The 25,936-nt window shown below is 35.9% G+C and overlaps 3 protein-coding genes across 3 annotated transcripts in view; 1 reads left to right on the forward strand and 2 right to left on the reverse strand.

Moving 5' to 3' along the window:
* The window catches only part of Ntan1 (N-terminal amidohydrolase 1), a 64,136-nt gene extending 59,280 nt beyond the window's left edge, over window positions 1-4,856 (reverse strand). Inside the window, exon 1 of the mRNA XM_018539215.1 lies at window positions 4,248-4,856. The gene's annotated coding sequence lies outside the window, so the exon portion shown is untranslated. The remainder of the gene's footprint in view (window positions 1-4,247) is intronic.
* Window positions 4,857-14,351: 9,495 nt separating this feature from the next.
* On the forward strand, window positions 14,352-16,995 carry LOC108773358 (zinc finger protein 37). The gene has a single exon (XM_018539133.1). It carries the CDS (start codon window positions 14,650-14,652, stop codon window positions 16,930-16,932), a length of 2,283 nt encoding a protein of 760 aa, XP_018394635.1. The 5' UTR covers window positions 14,352-14,649; the 3' UTR covers window positions 16,933-16,995.
* Window positions 16,996-19,262: 2,267 nt separating this feature from the next.
* LOC108773352 (lysosomal alpha-glucosidase) overlaps window positions 19,263-25,936 on the reverse strand; it is a 12,042-nt gene continuing 5,368 nt past the window's right edge. Inside the window, exons 2-18 of the mRNA XM_018539125.1 lie at window positions 25,211-25,755; window positions 24,803-25,111; window positions 24,556-24,713; window positions 24,072-24,246; window positions 23,896-23,986; window positions 23,650-23,818; window positions 23,516-23,585; window positions 23,335-23,439; window positions 22,828-23,088; window positions 22,545-22,747; window positions 21,424-21,531; window positions 21,173-21,350; window positions 20,929-21,077; window positions 20,340-20,424; window positions 19,987-20,257; window positions 19,708-19,904; window positions 19,263-19,609 (exon numbers count right to left, since the gene is read on the reverse strand). Of these exons, the coding sequence (XP_018394627.1) occupies window positions 19,511-19,609; window positions 19,708-19,904; window positions 19,987-20,257; window positions 20,340-20,424; window positions 20,929-21,077; window positions 21,173-21,350; window positions 21,424-21,531; window positions 22,545-22,747; window positions 22,828-23,088; window positions 23,335-23,439; window positions 23,516-23,585; window positions 23,650-23,818; window positions 23,896-23,986; window positions 24,072-24,246; window positions 24,556-24,713; window positions 24,803-25,111; window positions 25,211-25,699 (3,117 nt within the window). The 5' untranslated portion in view covers window positions 25,700-25,755 and the 3' untranslated portion in view covers window positions 19,263-19,510. The remainder of the gene's footprint in view (window positions 19,610-19,707; window positions 19,905-19,986; window positions 20,258-20,339; window positions 20,425-20,928; window positions 21,078-21,172; window positions 21,351-21,423; window positions 21,532-22,544; window positions 22,748-22,827; window positions 23,089-23,334; window positions 23,440-23,515; window positions 23,586-23,649; window positions 23,819-23,895; window positions 23,987-24,071; window positions 24,247-24,555; window positions 24,714-24,802; window positions 25,112-25,210; window positions 25,756-25,936) is intronic.

A 25,936-nucleotide genomic window follows, 5' to 3' on the forward strand; every position in this document is an offset into this window, starting at 1 on the left:
GGGGGGGGGGGGGGTGAGGGGAGGAAGGAGGAAACGGGGGGAGCCTTTTAATAACCCTTTCCCTTGAACTCCGCTCGATCGGGGGTTCGAAAGTCGCGGCAAGGTTAAGTACTTGCACTCCGCTGCTCGTCGGATGCCCTTTCTTCCGGTTTCGAACAGAGCAGCAGATCACCGCCGATTGCGAGAATTAATTTCCTGCCTCGTCGACAAATTTACAATAAGACGCGTTTCCCAAATTTTCGCGAGGCAGCTCCAGCTTAGGATCTTCACAGCGCTTGTAGAAATTGACTGAATATATAATATAATAATATAATCCAGTAAATTTTATCCAAAATTCAGAAATATACATATAACACTGGCCCACCACAAATAACAGTTCCATAATTTTTAAGTATTCTCTGTATATTTCTCTGTACTTCAACACCACGATATTTTTTAATATCTACTCCGAAGGCTCAAAAATGAGCTGAAATATGTAAGATTTTGTAGATAAATAAGTATTTCAAAATAATCTTTTTACTTTGTGCATCAATTTTCACGCCTGACTCCTAGAGAGATGTCCTTTTCTTTTTACTCAATTTTTGTAATTTTTAAGACTATATTTCAAAGCACCTGTTATACCTTAACGAGTGAGGTTTGAGATAAGGAGGTCGTGAAAGAATTTAAATTTTGGATAACTCGTAAAAAAGTTTGTGACAAGAGATCTAAATTCCTGCAATGCGCACAAAGATTTACAAAACCGGACGAGGGCAATGAAGTTTTCCTTTTGTTTCCTCTCCTCTGGCCACGAAAGGGAAAGAAAAAAAAGGGCATAAAAGGACGGAGAGCAGAAGGATGGCCACTGGATAATTTCATGTCGACGAACGTACTGCATATGCAAGTGCCATTGCAGTGTCACGATGCCGCGACGACTGGTTACGTTTGCCATTGTGTACGTCGGCACGTACACTATCCTCGGAAAGTTTCCCGACGTACACACAGCAAAAGCTCGCACGCTGGCGGGAGTTACATTCGGGAAAATAGCGGCAAATACAAAACTCGTAAATTCGCAAATTGAAGAAATACGTAGAAAGTAATTCGAAAGACGTTTGCTCGTAAAATTTCTTGTTATTGCTGCTAGAAATCTCTCTGCCTCCGCTGCCGATGTCTGAAACTTTTCGGTGGTAGTATACGCGTGTATTTCACAAGTGATGATACACAGCCAGCTTCTTATTTTTTATTTCATTATTTGTACGCGAGATCCTTTGTCGTTTAAGCGTACACGTGATTTACGATTAGAACGAACATTTCGCAAGGAAAATAACGGAAGTACATATCTTCGATAAAGTGGTACTGAAATAGGATGACATTTTTTTCAACTTTATCGTTCCCCCGCGATTGCATAATACATCATAAAATGTAATACTTCCATGATTGCGTTTGGATTGTTATTTCGAAGAAAAACCAGATTTTATTTAACTATATCGTTTACGAATCAGACACGAGATTATCAGAGAGAGAGATTAAAAATAAATCTTAATATTTTATCTTAAATTTTATGGTTCAAAGAGAATTCAAAGAAATATTACAAGCAAATTTAAGGACAAAGAATATCTACAGATTATTAATTATCTTATTGACAGCATTTTTAATACATATGTAATGATTATAAATAATGTATAGATCATTACAATTTAAATTTCAAAAGATATCTAAAAAATAGAAGCCGAATTTTTAGATTCAAGAGAAAGAAACTGCTTAAAAAGCTTACCCACTAAATTTCAAACATAAGTCCATTCAAACTATTTCGCTATGTGCTGTAGCTTAGATTTCATATTATTTTAAATACTCGTATATTAAATAATCGCTATTATCTTAAAGCAGCAAAATTTCTAATTCTTTGTAATATTTATCGTACATACAACGTATTTAACTCTTCGAGACATACAAATCTAAATCCAAGCTGCTTATCGCAATGCATATACATACATACATTATCTTTTCGCGATAATGCAAAACATATTTTCTGGTATCTGAAACTGCTTCGGAGATGCAGTCATGCTTTCCGCGAAATCGAATCTATGAGTAACTCCCCTTTGGTCCTTCGTGCCTTCGCAAAAACGGGTCTTATTATTATAAGACCCGTTTTTGCGAACAGTTCTTATTAGAACAGTTCTTTCTTCCCATATAAACCCGTCATTACTTCCCCAACACCAACTCATTTTCAACATCATTGTGATGTTCTACATTGTGTATTCAGATACACGAGGGAGAAAGACCGCAATGGTATTCCAGCTTAAACGCCGTAAAAACGCGATCTATCGTGACGATTAAAAAAAGTACCGGATCGATCGATCGCAAAATTACAGCAATCAATATAATACATCTAGAGCATTTCCATAACAAATTAAATTAAATAAAAAACGGAATGTAATTTACGCTCTCTCTTGTTTCGCGTCTTTTATTTTTCTATATCTGCCAGCAGCATTTTTATTCTAAATATAAAGATCTAAAAATATATATTACATATATATTTTATTGTGCGATAAAGCGTAAAGTAACGCTGAAAAAAAATTTCTGGTTGAAAATGGATGAATCAGAATTTTTCAGTTAAATTTATTAAAATCCTAATAGTTCAGATAATTTGGAATTCTGGTTGATATAATATTTCTGGTAAAATCTACTAAAATTCGTATTTTTACCAAAATAATCATATCAATTAGAATTCTAGTAGATTTAACCAGATAATTCTGATTCGTCCATTTTCCATCAAACTATTATTATTTAATCCAACAAGACTAGATCATTTTTCTCAATGAGACATTGTTTAAAAGCTTACTAAAAACTAAAGGCAATATCGTGTTATAATTAAATTTTAGTTTAAAATTCTATCGAAACTATCTATTCGCACTTTTGTTATTTTTTTAAAAGAATGTTAGAAGAAACAAAAGTACGGATAAGTTTAAACTGCTCGACACAATCAACACAAACGTCGTTTTATCCTCCTTGGCATTCAATGAATGACGAAGATAGAATGACACTTGTGCCTTCTGTGTTTCCTGAAAGAAAAGCAGCTTGAATCAACACACTCCCAAATTAAAATTAATTATAAAATAATATGATAATATTAACAATAAGAAATGAATTAGTTGAATTATTTGGTTTGTTATTGACTATTATTAGCTATTAGGTTATTGTTGGTTTATTATAATACGACATGATATTAACAATAAAAGAAAGAATTTAATAAATGAATTATTTGGATATATAATATATTTGACTTATTATTGACTTATTTATAATATAGTATAATAATAAAGAATGGATACGTTTGGCATATCATTATATAGCTTATTATTGACTTATTACAAAATGGTATATTAACGATAATAACAAATAAATCATTTGAGTATACATTTGATGCTACCAACTTATATCTCACTTATAATACAGGGTGTTAAGTATATTGCCATACTCAACAGAGCGATTCTTTGGTTTATTTCAAGTAAAAAAATATAAACGTAATGTAAACACGTGTTCTAAACGACATAGTTTCCGAAATAAAACAATTTAAACGTGTAGTAATAATCTGTATATTTGAAAGAAATACAGCTTGAACTAATCAAAAACAGAAGAACAAAATCAGTTCTTCAGATGAAATAAAACAATTAGATGAATTGTTGAAAATGTTCACCTTACGCCATAATATATATCCATCAAATCTGACCCGCAGCAACATCAGGACTGAGGTCTATTTTGGATTTTGTGACTTTGACTTTGACACATTGTTATGCGAATGGTAACTCGCGTGAAGTAAGATATCTCCAACGCAATTTACCGTTTCGTCAAACATTTGCGAGCATTCACCTGTATTTCGGAAACTAAACCGTTTAGGACGCATATGTTTACATGGACTTTTTTACTTGAAATAAACAAAGAATCGCTCTGTTGAGTATGGCAACATACTTAACTAACACCCTGTATATCAAGAAATATCCACGTATTTTCGAATTCTCATTTAAACCTCGTGAATCTTCAACTGTTATTATAATTCTCATTCGTATTTCCTAGGGTTACTATACGCAAACTGTGCTGATACTATTATAAATACATTCGGATGAAGTCTCTGATGGAGTAAACAAGTACATGAACAGCCAAGTGAGATTCGAAACGTTGAACGCGAGACGAGAGGATTACGGACGCCGTCAAGGGAAGAAAGGAGACGAAACAAGTAGAAAGAAATAAAAAAAAAAAAAAAACAGACTCACCCAGCGAAGTCGTGCGCTCCAAACGTCAAGATCCCCAAGGTCCCGTAGCTCCAAACTCTTCGGCGTGACTAGACGAAGGATGGACGCGGGAGGGGACGGCAGGGGGCCGATGCACCCGCGGTACTCGGCGAGAGGCGGCGCGGGCTGCTGTAAAATGCAGTTACGCAACACGCAACTGGTGGTGCACACGCGACGCGCGGCCGATCGAAGGCAAAAACGTCAGAGTGTCGCGACGGACGTCACCGTCGTCGTGTCGTGATCGCCGTCGTCCGCGAATGTACGATTATCGAGCGTACCGCGACGAACACGCGGACTCTCTAAGCGCGCGGCAGGGAGAGAGAGCGCGAGAAAGAAAGGATGACAGATCGGAGCGAGAGACAAATTCGCGTCTTCGAAAGAGAGAGAGAGAGAGAGGGGGGGGAGAAACGGAGATACGCGCGAGGCGTGCTAGGGGCGTCACTCACGAAGCACCGCTTTCACGCGCCGGCGAGAGTAGGGCGCTTCTCCAAGCTTTGACAGCTGTGGTAAAAATCGGCAAAATCCACAAACTCCAGCGTAGCCAACGCTCGCTCGCTCATCCGCTACACTGTCCGCGCACCGCGCCGCGCACTGTTCCAAGCGCGTCTACGTTCACTCCGCTTCGGCCGAGTCTCGCGTTCGCGCGACTTCGGCCGCGCTCGGCTCGCGACCGAGAGCGATCTCTGGTGCAATGTGCGATCGCCGGTGCCACGAGGTAAGGGTATATCCACACAGAGACTTACGTAGCCGTATACGCGCGTAAAGAAAATTATCTATTTCTCTTATAAAGTCGTACGTGTAAAATAATATGATTGGTCAATTTTCTTTATATGCATCCGTTTATATATGCGGTTATGCAGGGTCGCGTGGAATATTATATATACCCTAAAAGCCGCGGCACTGATCTTTGCGTAAAACATAAGGAAATGAATCAATCAGATTCTCTTTTTATCATGAAAAGGAAGGGAATGAAGGATCAATCATTGGTTCAATTTATTATGCATGGTTCTCCTGTAACTTCCCCGCCTCAGGATGTATCCATTGTGGATATCTCTTGACAAAAGTAACAAACTGGCGCTGCCATCTCGAGAGGGACCGACCAACTAATTTGTATACTTACTGTCAATATCGTGAACCGTCGGTACAGCGATAGATCCCCCATCTTTTGTTCGACTCTCGTCACGAATGTTTGAATTCGCGCTCGAATTCGCGGCTCCAATGATGAATTCATTACACCAATCGCGCGACCTGGGACCATTTCTCGAAAAATATCGAATATTACAAAAATACTATGGCATATAACGTGTATACGCGTTATATTATAATTTCTTTAATATCTTAATTCGTACGTATGATATCTTCGAAGATAAGGCTCCTGCGCCAATATTTTTCGCGCTCTAACCTCGTAAAAGTGCGACTATTTTGCTTTATAAAAGTTCTTACTTTTATAAAGAAAAATATAGTCGTACTTTTACGAAATTTTAGAGCGCAAAAAATATTACTTATACTATAAGAAGCAACTAATTGAACTTATATACACACACGCGCGCGCGCGCGCGCGTCATTTATCTGACATTGCTTGCCTAAAAATTTTTCAAATTCAATTTTTCGCAAATAATAGTCTTGCGCAACGTCCAGCCTTTTCGCATAAACACACGTATTTGTCGAAAATACTTCTTTCTATCATTCAAATGGCCCGTATTCAGAACGCGCTTTACAACGAAGGTAGCGCTCTAACATATGCTATAGTTTACGTTAGGTATACTGTAGAATTTCATAGATAAAAGCGCGCTTTTATCAATAAAAACGCGTTCTAAATACGGACCAATGTGTTTCGTGCTTCGATCACAATTCGATATACGATAACGCGTGGGCACAGACATTTTCAGATAAACTAGATAACTTGAAATTTTGCATCACATTTTGATAGACTACGAAAATATCGGGCCTTAAAGCGTTGAAATCACCATATGGCGACCAACTCGGTGATCTCGCCCGAGCGAGCTTTCGGCGCGAATTTTTGGCGTTCAAGTCACTGATCGGTCGTGATCGTGCGCGAGTCTGTTTTCTCTATAGTAGAGAACACTTTTCGAACGTAAAATAAAATATGTTTCGCATTTACCGAAAGCACGAAAGAAAATTCTAATGCAATCTGTGTGTGTTGTAAGAATAAAAAGCAAACTTATATATAGAAAGTGTAACAAGACGACTTCAAAAGAGCAAACAATAAAGGTATAATGACAACAATGATAAGATAAAAAAGTCTACAGTACATTACTGATTGTTCCGATACTCTACCATTCAAAAAAGTAGGTCGGTAAATTCAGAACAAAATGACGCGATGAGAGTCATTAGCGCCGATCACGAGGGAAATATTACGGTCCAACACATGTCCCACACGCAATAAAACTCGCGGCAGGCATTTAAAAGTCTGACAAAGTGAGTCATGCGAACCGAGAGCATTGCTGATGTTATTAAGCTCGACGACGTTCTCTGATCACCTATAGGCAAATAGTATATAAATATACATGTCCCAATTGTCTCAAGCAACATAAAAAAGTCAACAAAAATCAAACTGACTTTATTTTAATTCTTAACGTCAATAAACAGTAAAATTTTATAATTAAAAAATCATTTTTATTTTTATGACAAAATAAAATTATTTTGACTTTTTCTTAAGTGTGTGTTCTTTGGATATACATCTAGTTCTTTCGCGTACTCGCTGGGACCCTTTCCGTATAAAACATATGGTTACTGTGATTGTAAAAGTAGTTAGATTTTTTTACATCTTCGAGTCATCAAGAAACATTAAGGTGATTTCGATTAAACTTCAACTAATGTAACCAGCGATTCACTTGTGAAAAATAATACCTGCGACATTTTGACGTGAATAAATTGAATTTATCTCAATGTTTTATCGTTTGGTAGACTGAAAGAAAGATTAGATTGAAAAGAGTATTTTATATTATATTATATCTTTAACATTTCAACTACAAGCAATTGATTGAAAGTGAGTTCGATTAAACTGATTAACTTAATCGATGATTGATTCAACCAACAAAAGTTGCTTGCAGCAACATTTCCGGCTATGTAATATGTCGCTCTTGATTCGGTTTTATTTTTTATGGGTTAAATAATAAATAATTCTGTCTGCATTAGACGAAATATATCACAAATAACACTTTATAAGATAATGTAAAAATTTGTTCATGCACGAATATATATAAATATAGGTATACATATTCATATATGAACAATTTTTTACTGGATGCTTATATATTAAGAATTAGTCAAAATTATTCCGAATTAATAGCTACAAATTAATTGGAACTTTGATAGTTATACAGTTGCTATTTTATACTGTTAGATCGAAAATTATAACTAATAGGAATCTGTTGTACTCATTTTACGCGACGGTGCCTATTTTCTTTAAAGAAACCATTGCATTAATTATTTCCAGAGTTTGGTAGCGTTATTTATTCCATTACATTTCCGTTATTTTTTATAACAAACATAATGTTGTAATATTTATTATAACTGAACTCTAAAGTCGACTTTTCTCCAACCTTAACAGAATCTTAGCGTTTAAATATAAAAAATTGCATCATTATTATATCAAATTGTTTATTATAAAAAGTAATGGAAAAGCAACGGAAAAAATAACACGCTTCTCAACTCTGATTATCTTTATCTCATACTCAATTGTAGAATGTTTCACGAATAGATATCGAATGGCTATAGTGAATACATTTCAAAATATTTGATTGTGGTACTTTTTTATTGTACATTCGCGTATTTACTCCGATTATTTACATTAAACACTAAAAAAAACACGATAACATAAAAATGACATTAAAATAAATAGCAATTAAAAAGAATGATTGACAATTGATTTTTTATTTTGGAGCCATTTCGATATCATAATGATTTATGTTTTACTTGGGGATATCCTATTTATGCTCTCCATGAGAAAACTTTTCTATTTATTGTGCTATTTTATCTTGTTAATAAACACATCTGATATGTGAGTCCATATCTGCGACGATACTTCGAACGCTAACGATTACTTGTTGCCTAAGCATTATTTCTCGTAAACCGCTTTTGTCTGGCGAAACGCAAGGATTAATTTGAACAATAATCGTACTGATAAAAGAAATCAAGAAAGATAATATACTCTTGCTTTCTTTATAGTATTCGTAAAAGTACTTCCCAAAAAAACATATATTTCCCTTTTATTAAGTTATAATTCAACCTATTCTATTAACGTAAAAAATCAACCGACACGAATATCCTAAAAGAAAATAAGAAAGTTAAAACAATATCAATTTGATGTTACATTAATTGATTATTATTAACGCAATTTTTCTTCACGATTCGGGCAATATGACATTTTATTTATTTTTTTTGGTTCTCCTTGGAATATATTATGCTACATAAAATATCTAAAAAACGACTTTTAGATATCTTATGTAACATGTACAATACGTTATCAGAAAACGAGTTTATATTATAGTCATTATAAAGAATGAGAATTATTTGCAAAACTGTCCTAGAAAATATAAGTTTTTTTTTAAACAGAAATTACACGAAAACAGATACGATTTAATTTACTCTTTATCCTTTTCTAATTCTTAGAACTAGAAGAAGATGTAAATTAAATCAAGATTAAAGTTAATTCGCATTAATAGAAATAAGCATTAGTATCCAACAATGACCGTTAAAACTTGTGTGGGTTATCAAAAGTAACGGAGGTCGGAGAAGTTGGAGGGGGGATCATAGCATTTTCCACCGGGGAAACTAGAGCAACATTAGCTGGTGTACATACACACACTATGCAGTTGAATGCAAATCAATTTGCATTTAAATTATAATATTTATTAACACTAAAAAAATATGTAAACCAATTTGCGTTCAAATAATGCACTAGTAACAGTGTTGCGCTAGTTTCTCCCTAGGAAAAAAAAAAATGGTAAGAAAGGAGCGGATTTATGGGGTTTTTAGCCCCGCTTCGCTTTTCGTCGCGAAAATGCCTCGTCGCGCCATCGGACGTCACGTGGCCGTACTATCAGCCGCCGTAACTTCATCCCTCCCCTTAAACCTTAAACTCCGCCGGGCCGTCTCGCGGCCGCGTTCAGCTCGGCTGTGTTTGGCTCAGCTTAGCTCGGCGGAGCTTGAGGCGCAACGAAGATGGCGACCAGAGGGTAGGGTCGAGCCGCGGAGACGCACACCGCAAGGCAACCTCTTCCCCCCCGGTAGAGACGGCCGTGGAGTAATCGGGGCGAGCCGCCCGCTCGGGTCGAGTACGGTGAGTGAGCAAGCCACGTTCGCAGAGTCGTTTCGGATTGTGTATCACGTGTGCGCGCCTCGCACCTGTCGGCGGCGACGACGGCGACGGCGGGTAACTATCGGCGGGCGGCGCGATCGACGAAATCTCGCGCGATCCCCCGTCCGTGGCTTTCGGTAAGTTCAATGCGCACAGATCAGCCTAGATCCGTCCGTGCCACAGAGCGAGAAACGGGAGCGGCGCGCGCGTGTGAGTGCCGCCGCACGCAACGTGACATGACGTGACTATGCGTGCGTACATGTGCGTCGCACACGCTTGAAAAGCCTAATCTAAACGGACGAGGAGAAAGATCGGAGGAGGTCATTCCGCGTTACCGAATCGTCAGCTTCGCCGCGAGGAGCAGAGAGGAAAACATCTAAGATCGAACGACGGAGGAAATTTTGAAAAGCCACCGTGATTTTCCGACAATTATATTCGTGGAAAACTTCCGCAGAGTCTGTTTTACTTTATTCCATGATTATTTCGTGTTGTAGTTTCATGCTGAGACGAACAATAGAATAAACACTAAGGGCCAATGTTCCTTAATTGTTGTCAAATTATTAAATGAGATATTAATTACTCTATTATTAGAGATTAATTAAATCTTTGTTTTAATATTTGTATTAATTTTTTAGACATGTTTGAGTGCTAATTTAACATAATGATTATGTATTTTTAAATAGTTTATTTATTGACATGTTTAGTGCTAAAATTATATATGAGTAAGCAAACAAATAATATAAAAATAATGTGTTTTAAATTCTAAGATGAATGAAGAAAATATATTTATCGTAAATGTCAATTTTACTGGAAAAATGTTTCCACAATTTATTTACCAATTATTAGTATCAATTTTTTTGTTTATTTTTAAAATAATATTTATATTACGTTCTAGCATATTTATCTTGAGTTAAATCAACACATAAAGAGTGAACTGTTTAGAACATGTGTTATATTTAACACAAATTTTTTTTCCAACGATGTATAATTATATCAATGATGTGTCATTATTATATTATTAATCAAATACTAATGTATCATAAAATAATAATATATAATATATCATTAATTATAAATATCAATTAATACTAGAACTATCACAGCAGTAAAAATAATTTTATATTTTTTTATATTTATAACGATACATTTTTTTAATTTTTGTAATTTCTGTTACAACATTACATTCATCGATTTAATTTACTTTTATCCCTTTTTTTTTTTAGAAATATATATAGCGCACGTATTTCTATAAGTAACATAAATAATGTACGTTAACCGTCAGTTCTATTGTTAAATTCCGCGACGTTGCGAGTAGAGTTTGTATTAAATAGAATTCTTTATAATTCTCAAACTTTTGCGATAAATCTCTCTTCTCGAGTTGCAACGTGAGCGCGACGCGATTTTGTTAACGAAGCATTGTCAGCGCTTTATATTTCTCGTTAGCCGTGCCTCTGCTCCTCAGGTTGCTCCACTTTTCGCCCGCAAGCATCACGCTGTCGTCGCAACGCCGCCGCGCCGTCAGCGATGGTGACAAAAATTGATCGGTGCGGTTAGCAGATCGGGTCACGTAAACGCGCGCGAGCTTTCAATCGCGCGATGTAAATGCGCCTCCGCGATCAATGCCTCCGGCTTCGCGTATACAAGGTGTCCCGCCGTCGATCGTGTGAAATTTTAATAGACCTTTAACGCATTCGCACGCTCCGCTTCCCCGCGCGGTGGAAACTTTGAAAAAAAATTTACCTTCGCGACACTTAAAGTCTGAACTGCAGTTCTGTCGAACGCAAAAGAATCGTGGATTGAGGCTTCAAAATTAAACAAGAAATAATAATATTGTAAAATCGCGTTATGAAAAATTAATTATTTGCAGTTTTCAATAGATTATTCAACATTAGCAAGATCGATATAAGATGCGTAAACAACATCAATAATTGTTAAATTGTTAGTCAATTTAACTCGTGATATTATTGCGGTAGGTTATTAATATTGCGTTTCAAGTCTGAACAAATTTCGACGCACAATCGAAGAATTACGTTCGTAGTATATAGATTTACACACAATTATTTAGAAGCACCCGTGATCCAGCTTAGACCGCTGTGGCATTGTCTCATTCGGTTAATATTGTATTTCAACGTAATATATTGTATTACTTATAGAATCAAATTAATTCTGGTATTTGTGATCATTATTGAATTATTCAAACATAATTTTGGAAATATCCATTTTAATATTAGTACAAAAATCTTGTCCATTGAAAGAGAAATCTCATGTCTTTTATTACGTTTACAGTACTAATTGTTAGAAAATAATAATGATAAATAACAATCACATATGCATCTATATCGTAATTCTTAATGCTTACTTTGTTATATAACATCTCTGTTTATTATCTAACATCCGTAAATATTATTAAATGAGACTGGTATTATCGATGGGTTTCCGCAATTTAATACCGAATAATGCTGATTAGAACTAGCGAAGAATTGCCTCCGGTATCTCTAATTTCTTTCAGATCTGGTGGTGGGTTCCTCCGGTTTTCTGCGGAATTCAGGATTCCGTCGATGGGCGCGCAGTGGTTAAAACACTAACTCATACATAATCCACTCGTCCTTCATTTGCGTCGATACCTAAATAGCGATTAATGCGCGTGTAACGTACTCATCAACGTCTAGTCAGAGGGACAGAGGGGAAAAAAAGGAAGAAAAAGAAGAGAAATGAATCGGCGAAAAAGGAAACCGTGACGCTCCGTTTGAGATAAGGGTCGACATGCCGAGAAACTAAGCCAAAGTGTGTAAATATAGAAACAAGATAAAACTGATTCACAGGGATCTCTTAACGGTCATCTTTCTCGTCGTCATGATATCGTACTAAAGGAAAACAAATTCACAATTCCAAGTTCCTCCACATTCCAAAGAAAATCGTCGTGCTTGGAGTAACGAAATACAGGTCGCCTGTGATTGAATTTTCAGAAAATCAATTATGAAGCTTTTATCAACGTCGAGTAAGTTAGATAAGATAGATAAGAATCGAGAGACTTGATCCAAGTGTTATCCAAATGCCATTTGAGTATTAGAGATTACGTTGAAGTGCGACAAATTAGACGAAAGCGCGAAACAAATAGCGTAGCTGGATGGCTTTATAAAAAATAATCGGCAGAAGAAAATGAATTCGAAGATATCGATCGGCGATACGACGGCACTAAAATTGTGACGAGATAGTTGAGTTCTCTGGTAACATCGATGCAGTGTTGGCCGGACGAGCCAGTGTTTCCAATTCAGCGACCACACAGAGCGAGGAGATTCCCTCTCGTTGAAAAAGCCTCTCGCGATTTATCATAGTTTTTGCACAAATCGATGATATTGAAAGGAAACGTTCCTATTTTCTATAATTATTGCTCGCTGTTTCATTAATATAATAGAAAATAGGCTGGCATAGTCAAAGTGAAGTTCTCAAAGAGTTTCGATGTAATGATTCTTTTCTGACATTTATTGAGTAAATAGGGTGATATAATTATAATATGAAGCAAAGTAATATCCATTATATCGAAAAAATTAACAATCGATTAGAGCTAATATATAAATCATTTAAAGAATAATATTGTATAGAGATTCAAACGTCACTTACACATATATTAAAATTGACGAAAAACCAAAGACGAGATAAAGTCGCAAGGTAAGCAAAGTTCCAAACTCGCGATTTTATTCGGAATCCCCGAAACGAATTAGCATTGAGGTAAAGTAAGTGCTCAGCCAAGCAAACAACAGGGTGAAAAAGTGAGAGGTTTCAGACGGCAAAAAGGAAGGAAGGCAGGAAGGAAGAAAAGAAGGTAATGGTCGCGCGAAAGCAAGCGTAGAAACCCGTCTGGACAAAACGCGGAAGAGCGACAGAATCGAGGGGGGTTCAGCGAGCGGGGGTGGAAGAGAGGAAGAGGAGCCCCGGTTATCGTCGGGAGGGGTTGTATCGGGGCTGATATCGACCGAGGATTGCGCTTGCGTGGAAAAAGGCGCGAGCGCAATTGTACGGTCGTTCCGAGAGAGCAACGGCGCCCTCCGCGTCGAAAGAGGAAAAGCCCTCTCGTTTCCCGTCGTCAGTCGATCGTCGCGTCGACGAGAAACTGGACTGCCGCTACCACCGTTCGGGAAGGAAAGACTTCCGGTTTCTCTTGCGGCAGAGCCGGCAGAGAGGCCGGGTGTACAACACACGGTGATTCCAACGCCCGCACTGGACCGCACTTCCGGAAGCGAGCTGCCCGGACGCGACCTCGCGGAGAGCTCGATTCCGCTCGGCACCGCGTTGTGAGTTCGACATCGCCGTGTCATCGGGGGACGGGGAAAACCCGCAGCGCAGGCGATTCGAGGCGGAGGGGGGCATATCGGGCGAGGTATATCGGGACGATAAGAGCACGATAAGCGGACTGGGTTTTATAAACGCCTATGCGTGTGCGCACTTCTTCTCTCCTCTCCGCCTCTCTTGTTCTCTTGCTCTCTCCGACCTCGTCCTCGTCATGCTGATAAAAGACGAATCTGGAGTTTTCCTCGAGAAAGATCGTGTCGCTACCAGTTCGGATCTGGCGATGCCGCGTGCTGGTCATTAAGTCACTGTGTGGTGACTCGATATCTAGAACTGGTGGATTTTTTTCTAACTCTTCGCTTTGTCGTTGATAATGATCGGGGTCACGGTCGCGTCGCGCACGCCGTGTTCGATCACCATGCTCGGAATGTGAAGCGACATCGATGCCTGGCGACTTCGTTCGGTTTAATATGAAGATATGTGAACTGTGTGGATAATAAATTCTCAGATTGAATAATTTGCCATCTATAAAGAGTCTCGGTATCAAACTTAGATTGCACTAACTATTTGCTGTAACTATTGATATATGGTTCTTCGAGGTACAGCGCATGTTGATGCAAGTTTGATCGAAGAACGATGCAATGATCAATGTGAGTTATTTTAAAGCGGGCGATCAAAACATACAGTACATACAGTATGCAGAGATAATCGAAGTCAAGCGTCGAAGTCTCTCGAGGCGTTATCGGAGTTCGGTCTGTCTGAACGCACAGCACGATGATTAGCATGCAGCAGCAAACGAATTTGAATATTGTAACCGGGCCCGAGCAGCCACAGGAAGAAGTGCAGCTAACCGAATTGCGGCCAGTGAAGCTGAAGCGATCGTACATCAAAGAAAATTACGCAGTCTTTAAGGATATCGACGTGACTAATACGACCGATTCGACCGATACGATCGACGCGGTCGATGCAACCGACGCTCTCAAAGCACTCAGGAGTCTCTCGGGTGACTGCAGCGATGGCGATAACTTTAACCTGCGGAAATCCAACTTTTGCAAGAATGCCGAACAATTGGAACTTCGGAGCAGTAAGCATCGACGAGTGGAGGTTTGTCGCAAAAGAGCGAAAGTAACCAAGAATAATGCTCAAAATGTAGATTTTGATGAAGAGGAAAATAGCGAGGTGGCGAAGAAGAAAGTGCGTAACGATAGCAAGATCGTGAAAATACCGAAAAGGAAACTTACGAGCTCGTCAATCAAGAAGAAGGATAACGATTGGGAAAGCAATTATGGAATGGATGAGAAATCGATTAGGAAGGATACTACCGAATCTGATGAAGATGACGAGGACGAACAACTGTACTTGGACTTAGAAAAAAAAGACTGTTTGAAGGATGAGGTTTACGTATATAGACAAGAATCGTTGGATCCATGCTCGAGCTCGGAATCAGAGGAACTGGATACGATCAATCATAAGGATTCTTGTGAGGATTATCCCACCACGGACGGAGAATTATTTAATGGAAAGAGAAAATTTATTGAAGAGACCTCTAACGCGGATAACGAGAAAGAAAAATTCGAATTCAAAACAGATGGCATTACTGAGAAAGAAATTCGTGAAAAGGAGCTGAAATTGAAGACCGATGCCATTCAATCGAATTATTTGCTGGAACGCGAAAATAATAACGTTGTGGGTTCTGACAAATCAAAAACTAAAATTATAGAGCACATAGGCACCTCCTCCGCTGCTGCGGAAACGAAAAAGACGAAAAAGAAGCGAACTGATCAGACTAAACAACCGAAAGATCCACAGAATCCTCAAAAGAAATACTGCTGTGTTGTATGCGACGCGCGCTTCAAGGGTAGCGGTGGTTTGCGGAATCACTACAAAGTATTACACGGTGACGGACCGGCGTTCAAGTGCGATGATTGCGGCAAGGAGTTTCCACTGAAGGAACGGCTGAAACTGCATGTGCGCACACATACCGGTTTCAAACCGTACAAATGCCAGGAGTGCGATAAGAGCTTCGCACGGGGTGGCCAGCTGGTACAACATCGTCGCACGCACAGCCAGGTCAGGCCATTCCATTGCAAGCTATGCTCCAACACCTTCACATGCGCGGCCAATCTAGCATTACACTTGAAACGTCACAACGGCCAAAAGGATCATAAGTGTGACCTGTGCGGACGTGCTTTCGTGCGACGCGATGCCCTGAAGAAGCATCTGGAGTGCCTGCACCGTGACGTCAAGTCATTTCTCTGCGCGATCTGCAATAAGACCTTCAAGGGTCACCTACCGCAACACATGAGGACACATGCGCACGACCGTCCACATGGCTGTGCCACGTGTGGTCAACGATTTGCCCAGAAGTCCCAGTTAACCGTGCACCAAAGGACCCATTCCGGCCAGCGACCGTTTCGATGTCAAGTCTGCTGGCAAGCTTTCGCTCATTCGACCGCTCTGAAGCTGCATACTCGACGTCATACCGGAGAACGGCCGTTTAAATGTCCCGAATGCAATGCCGGCTTCACTCAACTGCCACACTGGAAGAAGCACATGAAGTGCATACATGGTAGGAACAATCCATACGGTTGTAAGCGTTGCAAGAGCTTTTTCAGGATTAAAAGCGACCTGGAAAGTCACGAGAAGATTTGTCATCCAGAGATGGAGGCGGAGAACGACGATGGTGATGTCCTCCCAGCCGATAAATCGCCTGGCTGCTCCGAGATCGTCGAGAAGACTTCTGTCACCGCAAAATATAAACTAATGACGGTGGAGAAGATGCGGTTGCTGCTGGCAGTGCTGTTGAAGAAGATCAGCAAGCAGGAACGATTGGACGAGCTTGGCTTCGGTAAACGTCTTATCGACGACGTTCTTCAGGATTCCCTGAGGTATGCTGGCAAAGAACCAGTCATGAGGAATGGTTTGTCCGAACTTGAGGCTCTCACTCGAAATTTAGAAATTTTTCTAGAATGGACAGTACCGAAGAAGCATTGGGAGAATTTCCGTAAAATGAAAAAATCGGCCGAAGAGATTCTGGAGACGCTCACAGATACGTAAACGTTTACCCATTAATAATTTTATTGTCTTCTGCGTAAAGATTAGAAAAGAGTATATATAAGAGATAAAATCATTGGTATAAAGCCATCTCACATTTTTCTACACTCGGTCTTCAAAATTCGCATCTAAATTTAATTATTTTGTCCGGCTTATTTTTTTCTTAATATTTTTAATCTAGCTTTACACAAGACTTCATCTATAATTTTTCACGTTTCTTTTTTTACTTTTATAATTTACAATCATAAAAGTTTTTTAGGGAACGAAATAGAATGCCGGGTATTTATAATACAATCATAACATGATCTCTGCACTCATTACCTTTAATGATAAAGACTAATAACAATTTTCAAGAGAATATATTTAGTCATTTCTAATCACACATCAGTCGAAGATAAAACGGTCAAAGTGATATCGAGGAAGTTTCCTGTGATGTCTGGTTTAAAATAATTAACGAATATTCATTTCTGTGGTGCCATGTGTCATAATACTTGCCATACTAAACCAGTGAGTGGACCGTGTGATTTAGGGAAGCTAAGCAAATCTTTTTATTTAATTGTAGCATAAGATAAATTACATCGGAGTAGAATATGGATTGTCAAATTTAATTAATGAAAGCCAGGCGTGTGTGTCTTAAATGATGAAAACAAATACTGCCGCGCTTCTTCGGCGCTGAGGTAGAATTAGATAATACGTTCTCTTGCCATATTTGTTAAAAATGCGCATACACAAACTGGTGAACGACGGAGAAATTTTTTAACGCATACATTTTAATCATAAGCACGACAACCGTATACCAAAAGAAATGAGGCTAGAACGAGTCATTTGTAATTACGTTTTTTCACGCGTAATCGTTATATTATCCTATATGTATATTTATAAAGTCATTTATCATATCTATATATACATACACATTTATAAATTGAATATGAGATTTTATTATAAATAAATGTGTTCACGGACGCGTCCGCGGAAAATTGATATTCGGCAGTCCTGCGCGACGTTCCCGTTGTAGATGATACTATTATTCGTTATTTATCTCACTTATACATGCACTTGTGCGCAACTGAGGACTTGATTGGCCGCGGATGAGCAAACATGTTAGCGTGCCATCATTTTAGATAGTTATAGCAAATGTGAGCAGACAATAATGAACGAAGTTTAGTATATATTAGTCATTAAAGAGAAAAAAGATATATATTATATCCATATACACACATATATATACTTATATATATTGGTATTAGATGAATATATGCTGATGGACGCGAGGGGAGAGGGATACGTGATTTTTTTTTTTAAATTGATTGTAAAAGATGCTAAATTCTAGAAAAGTAATAGTAATTTATTTTATCTTGATGAACGAAAGTGTCGAATTTTACAGTAATATAAATTTACCGTAATGTAGAATTGATGGAAATAATTCTGTTTATAGACTGAAATCTTTGCTAACGCATAAAATCAAAATTAACTTAGTATTTTTTTATACGCAAAGTTCCTTTCCTTGACGTACCATGAGCATATTTATCAATTGTGCGTTTGGATAAAAGTAGTAAAAAATATTACAATTGGAGGTGCTATTTCGTGCGATATAATCGTTTGCAATACTTGTAGCTGTTGCTTGAAAAGAAATTTGTTTTCTAAGCTTTCTTTTCGGCGCGCAAGGATAATCGAATCCAAAGACTTTGTTCCTTTCATTGCCAAATATATCGTACTATATGTATCGTTACGTTTTATATGATTTCAATTTTATTATTGCAGGCATCGAGGTATGTTTTGCGTCTGTAAAGCGAGAGAAAAGCAAAGGAGTAGTATGAGTAACGCGTATTCATGCGTGTGACGCACCTTAATGTATTAACATGAGTCCGAATGTATGGCGTATACGTAGTGACTTAGCATTTTCAAATTTATTCGAAAGATCGAAATCTATACTTCGGTTGTGGATGCAAATGCGGGTCGGAGTGCACTTTGAATATAGATCGAGGTCGGAGGAGAGCCATTTCGAATGGCCGACAGGAAACGTAGCTTTTCACATTTCCTCAACGAAATCCAACTAACTCGATGATTTTGAGTTACGGTGCCAAAGTAAATAGCACTCTCGAGAATGATTATCCTGTGTTTTTAGCGAATTTTATTCCTTTTTTTCGCGCGAGATCACAAAAATAATGTTTAAATTCCATTTTCTTTTCTTCTCGACATTGATGAAATCGGGATGCTATTTATTATTTTTTTTTAGTGCCATATACTAAAACATAGTCATATTTGTACATTAATATAATGTGCGATGTGTGGAAGAAGACAATTTGAATAAACAACACATTTCTTTATTTGCTGGTTTCCTTTCTCAATATCACTTTCCTTTTAATTCTCGTGAATAGAGATCCCAATACACGTCATTCCATACCTATGTATATATTTATATAAACAATAATTAAAATGACTTTATCTTTTTACACACTTAGTATAATTGCATAAGAAAAATATATCAACTTAAAGTAAAATATCCATGAAAAAAACATGTATAGTATAGTATTTATCACATATGTCAAAGTCATGAGATTCATATATCGCGATACAAAATTTACGAATAATTAATATTATTGAAAATAGATTCTTCAAATAACCAATTAAATACGAATGGTTGTCTCATGTCCACTTGCAAACCATTGATATGTAGGCTCTGAAATCATTTTCATGTTTTAAAATTTTACTTTTTATTACAACGTTTTACTTTCATAAGATATTCATCATTATTTACTATTTTAATAGAATACTTACCGATGTGGAAAGATCAAATGAAAATCCTATCTCGTTGTTATTTAGGAATACTCTGGCGACTGGTTGTAATCCAAAAATCTGTACTGTTCCCAGAATTACCTCTTCATTAAAAGAGCCTTTATCCATTTCCACGTTCAATAAACTTGATTGATTTGCAATGAAAGACAGCCACAAATATTTTTTCTTTTTTATAGAATCTATACATTAAAAATAATTAGCATTCAAGATGTAATTCAATATGTAATCATTAAATATAAGATGTGTTAAATAATGTTTTACCTAAGTTATCACCATCGTCCCAATACAGTTCTCCTATGGCATTTTTAGTTTCATTTAATGCTACTATTAATTCAAAATTGTTTTTTCTGCTCTCTGTTGTTGTTACACCCGGTTCCTGTGCTGGAAGAATCGAACCTCCACGAATCAATAATGGTATTTTGTCAATTGGTGCAGGTAAGGTATAATATTTCCCGATGGAGAAAAAGGAATTGAGAGTATAATAATCATACCACAAACCACGTGGTACATAAACAGCTACCTCAGTTTTATCCTGCAAAATATAAATCAAAGCGATTAACTAAATATTACAGCGTCTCATGTTATATAAATAATAAAATAAACTGATAACATACCTCTTCGAGAACTGGATTGATCATAAGCGATTTTCCCCAAAGAAATTGTGTATCGATATCGTAAGTTTGTCGATCATCGATAAATCTAATAACATTTAATATATTATTTATACATATATATACATACACATACAGGCTGTTTGAGAAGTAATGAAAAATTTTGTCGCATAAAGGTAGAATAGACTAAACTGACAATGAGAGAAGTCCTCTACCATTTTACTATTTTCGCACGAGATATTAATTTATAAAAATATCTAAATTTGCCCGACAACAAGCAGCGATAGACATTGTCTAGCGACAATCATTGCCGCTCGTTATAAACAATGCGTGTCTAGCGACGGCGAACGCACACGGCGCACCTCGCTGGGCGGTATTCAGCCGCGCGCTTGCATTTAGCGGTGGGTCGGGCGAATTTGGATATTTTTATAAATTAATATCTCGTTAACTATTACGAAAATTGTAAAATGGTAGAGGACTTTTCTTCTCAGTTTAGTCCTTTCTACCCCTATGCGACAAAATTTTTCATTACTTCTCAAACACCCTGTATATTATTCACAATATGGGTACGACACAAAATATCAATACGTACTCAAAGAAAAGTGGCCGTGCCACAGTCTCCCCAAATTTATGTGCTCTGAAGAATAAGGTGTACAAATATGGTAAAAATCGATAACGTATTCTGAGAGAATTTTTTGATGATTGTACAACCAAGTCGCCCATAGCAACTGGATCTTGCTCCTATGTACATTATATATATTAATATATTTACATATTATATTGAAAATATTTCAATAATTATTATTGAAATTATATATCGATGTATCGGTACTCACAGTTGTATCATCTGAATTATGATTTCGAGAAAATGGATAAAAAGCACCAAGTTGCATCCAACGATTGCACAATGCAATAGTTGCGTTTCCATTAAAACCACAAATGTCTGCGCCCACCATTGGAATTTGATAAAAATTGAGTGACAAAATAGCTGGAATACTCATCTTTAAATCATGCCTGATAAAATGATTTTTTAATTAGTTACACAGGAAAGTATAATGAGTACATTTAAGATGGATATTCTAATTACCATGATGAATAAACGTCACCCGTCCAATGACCCGCATAATGACCATGTCCTACCCATGTCGAACGCGATATTATAAATGGTCTCTTTAGTCTAATCTTCCTAAGAGCACTGCACATAGTTTAAAATTGAATAAATTCTTAAAAGATAGAACAATAATAATCTGCTTATTATAAAAATATGTAAAGGAAAGCCGACCAAAGACAAACTAATAAATTAGAATCATATATATTATCAAGTAAATTTATGTTTAAATGCATTAAAGAAATTGAAACTAGTTTTAGCTTTATAAAGTTTTCATCACATTTGCTTAAAGTTGACTTTACAAAATGATTAAAAATAAATAATCAAAAATAAAAATCAAAAGGCATCAACAATTATAATAAGTACATCCAGTGTAGATGCATTCACTTATTTTAATGTACAATGAATGTTAAATTTAATTGATATTATACAGGGTATCCTAGAAGTAGATGGCCAAATTTTTATATCGTATTCTACTGTTTCTAAAAATAAAACGGGTCCAAAACTTTTCCTTTTTGAATTATGTATAAATACTTCTTGTTTATCTCAAAAGTCTAGATATCACATGAAGTAAATATTATGTGGTAGAGTAAGTGATACTATCATCGAAGACAGCTCTTATCGTAATAAATTAGTTTTTATTTAAACTATTGCTTAGTTAAGATAGTGTTATCAAAATGATTTATTTCAATATCGAGTAGGTAGATATACATTTCATGCATGAACGAGTAAACGGAAGTTCAGTGTCTGTATTATGAAATTTCGGCAAAGATACCCTACAAAGAATACATTTAGTTTCTCTTTAAGTAAGTTACTTCATTTTTATTTAATCTTTAAAATATTCTCTCGCAAACAAAACATGTTTGTATCTCAAAAAGAAAGAAGTTTCGGGCCATTTATAACACCTTTTTTTATACTTAGGGACAGTAGAATATGATCTCAAAGTTTGACCATCTATTTCTAGAATACTCTGTATAACGTCCTAATTTACTAGCACGTCTTTGATTGGTTTTTCTTTATGTACTTTCTTATTATAAATATAATATAAATCTTAAGTTTTCTATAAAAGTTTAAAAATTATAAATGGCTTCTTTACTTACTAATTTGTAGTAATCGCTTGGCTCGTTCCGTAAGTATTGTGAAGATTATAATGAGTGCCTAAATAATGTTTTGCATTCATGCAAAGAGTTTTCGTAGCGAGCAAACCGCCAACAACATTGGGAAGATATTCGGGATAATCTAAATTATTATGCGTACAACCATTCTTATTACCATTGTAAAAATTGGATGGTTCGTTCATATCCTTTATAATTGAAAAAATTTTAAATAGTTTAAAAATTGAATAACTCAATATCAAAATAATCTTTAATAGTCGATACTTACGATCCATGCTCCATCGTACGCAAAATTGTTATGCATATCGCCCATCATACTTGCGTAGTAGATCATAGTTTTAGGATTTGTAAAATCGGGCCATACCGTAGAAAAAAGATTCCAAACTTTACCGGTAAAAGGTTTATCCGTGGTTTCACCGTCTTTTACAAATATGTCTTGTTTTATTCCTTCGTCGTATGGCAGGTAAGAACCATTATCTTCGGAAGCAGATATGCCGGCATCAATTAAGGGAATATAATGCATTCCTGCCTAGAATAGAAAAATAATTGCTGTAATACATGCTGACTTTGATTGATAGTGAAGTATTGCCGAAGATAGCTCAAATCAGAGCAGAAACGTTCATCATTGTGTTAATATTATTAACTGAATTTGTATATATTAATTTACTGCGCAATGTTCGTTCCAGTGCTGACTTCTAATAGCCTCGTTAACTATAGTTATTGTGTTTTTGCTTATTATTGATTGATAATCTTTTATTATAATAGTATACTATACCGAGTGAATTTCTTCTACAAACTTAGGTAAATCTTTGAATTTCTCTTTATTATATGTAAAATCATTATTTTTGTCCATATAATCCAGATCATTCCATTGAGTGTCCTGTAACAATTCATGATAACGTATAGCTTATATTTTGAAATATTTAAAAAAAAAATTATATAAAAGTAGATATTACAAATGGGATTCCAGCTGCTCTCGTTCTGTTCCATACTGTTTTAGTATTTTCTAGCGATGCGTATCCATATCTAATCGATGTACAAAATATCAATATGATAATCACGTTGAATATTATTTTATACTGAATAGTACCTGCATAAGTGGAAACCAAGCGACCAATATGGTGGCATAAATGGTTTGCCTACAATTTCAGAATATTGTTTCACTACATCGGCTGGAGTCGGTCCCAGGAAAAAGTAAATATCAAAAATACCACCGATTGTTCTAAACGTTATAGCCGGTGTAGGCTGCAATATCACATCTAAAAATACGAAATTATTTAAAAAATAAAATTATATATCATAAATCTATTTTACATAGAAAAAGTAAAAGGCGTACCCATAGCATTACTGTTTAGAAATAAAACTCCATGAGCCATTCCGGATTCCTCCATAACAATATAAAATGGATGAGATCCATACAGATTTGCCTGATTAGATAAATAGAAAAGATATTATTTGCAATATGCAGTAATAATTCATTCGTTATGCATGTAATAAAATTGAGCAACATACTTTTTCTGTTGGCGGTTGATCTTTATTAAACAAAGTAAATATCTGCCAATTAGTATTTAATTTTAAGCTTGTTCTATGCTCGCCAATGCCATAAATATTACTCGTTGGTAGCAATGAGCTTATTTGTAAAAACTGGTCAGCAAATATGAAACCGCCAATTCCAACAGAATTAAATCTGCATACAAAGTATATTAGAAAAGAGTAATTAAAAAATAATTTTCATAACTTTGTTTAACAATTAAAATCATAAAACTTAATTTTTACAATTCCATTAAAATCTTACCCATTAAACATTAACTAACAGTAACATGACATTAATGTTTAAATTATACAGTCAATAATGTGTAATATTGTTATGTATAATATAATATATATTATATTTATATTGTTGAGTGAAATTATAACGTTGATGTCATATGATTGTTAGTTTATTGAGTATAGATAATATTCTAAATATAATATATACAAAATAATTTATACTTACAATGTTGTACCATCACTGATTCTACTGACTTTGAAACCAGGTTTTACATCGTCGCTATTAAATTGATATTTCGTGTCAGCAACTTGATACAAAAATGGCTTTGGATCAGATCTAATAGGCCATGGTGGTTCATACCGCGCTTTCAAAGGATCATATATCTAAAAATTATATATTATTCTTTTATAATAATTATATAATTATTATAGCATAATACAAAACTTAAATATTCTGTAAATATTCATTATACCTTTACACGCAGAACTGAGCTGTCTATGCTTGTGGCTTCTACCTTGACAAGCGGCACATTGTTCTTGTATACAGATTCTTTTTCTTGACTAAGAAAACCTAAAAAATTACTTCCATCCTGACTGTGGTTAATGTATTTATACAGATTCCATCCATCAGGATAGTAACAGTAAGGAATATATAGTGGTGTATCCTCATTTTTATTACTGTGAAGAGGATTCCAACAACATCCTCTATTTATACAAGAAAGTTGCGATATTCCATCCTCTGGATGACAATCAAAGCGTAATATTTCAGGAACATTACTGCACTGCTCCAAATATATACACGTAATGTAATAAACATAAATATATAAATTACATAATGTTATCTATTTTTCTTATAATAAAGAGATTTTGAGTTTGCTTACTTGAGCATTGTTAAAAACTGCATTTTCTTTAGATAAGTTGTTTTCTTCCTTTAAAGGCACTATTTTACGATCATACGTTTCTTGTTCGATATATATATCAGGGGTATCCACTAATATATGCTGATATCTTGTCTCCTCAATACTATCATTATTTATATCAATCGTAAATTCCACTTGTGCATTGTAACTATTCGCAGTATGTAATGGATTTATAATCGCGTATAATAATGGAAGACCGAGATGAAACAACAATAAAACCGTGATGAGACCGAAAAATAACGTCATTATTATTCGTTTTACATTGTGACGTTTATCAAGATTTGATTCTTCTTTTTCATGTTTGTTTGTTGGTTCATAGAATTTATTGTTTAATGTTTGAACCATAATGGTATTAAATTTCTCCATAAGTTTATTTGAATAATCTTTGGTTGTATCATAATATCCTGATTTTTCATAAACATCCTGTCTACTTGCCTCTACATCAGCCATTCTTCAAGTTCTTGGTGAAAACACTGTGGCGGCAAATAACTCTTAACAAATTATATCTGAAAGCGATAAAAATGATTAAAAACACATTTTTACATTATTTTATATATGAATATAACTTCTACAAAGACTACACAATCATTATTGCCAGTAAAATAAAAATGTTTTTTAACCAAGTCTAAATTTAAATATATATATATATATATATATATATATATATATATATATATATATATATAT

Source organism: Cyphomyrmex costatus, unplaced genomic scaffold (genome assembly GCF_001594065.2).
Source record: "Cyphomyrmex costatus isolate MS0001 unplaced genomic scaffold, Ccosl1.0 scaffold205, whole genome shotgun sequence".
Lineage (NCBI taxonomy): Eukaryota > Metazoa > Arthropoda > Insecta > Hymenoptera > Formicidae > Cyphomyrmex > Cyphomyrmex costatus.

Bases quoted from the DNA above. Each gene is read 5' to 3' on its own strand.
- LOC108773358 (XM_018539133.1), top strand. From the start codon at position 14,650: ATGATTAGCATGCAGCAGCAAACGAATTTGAATATTGTAACCGGGCCC.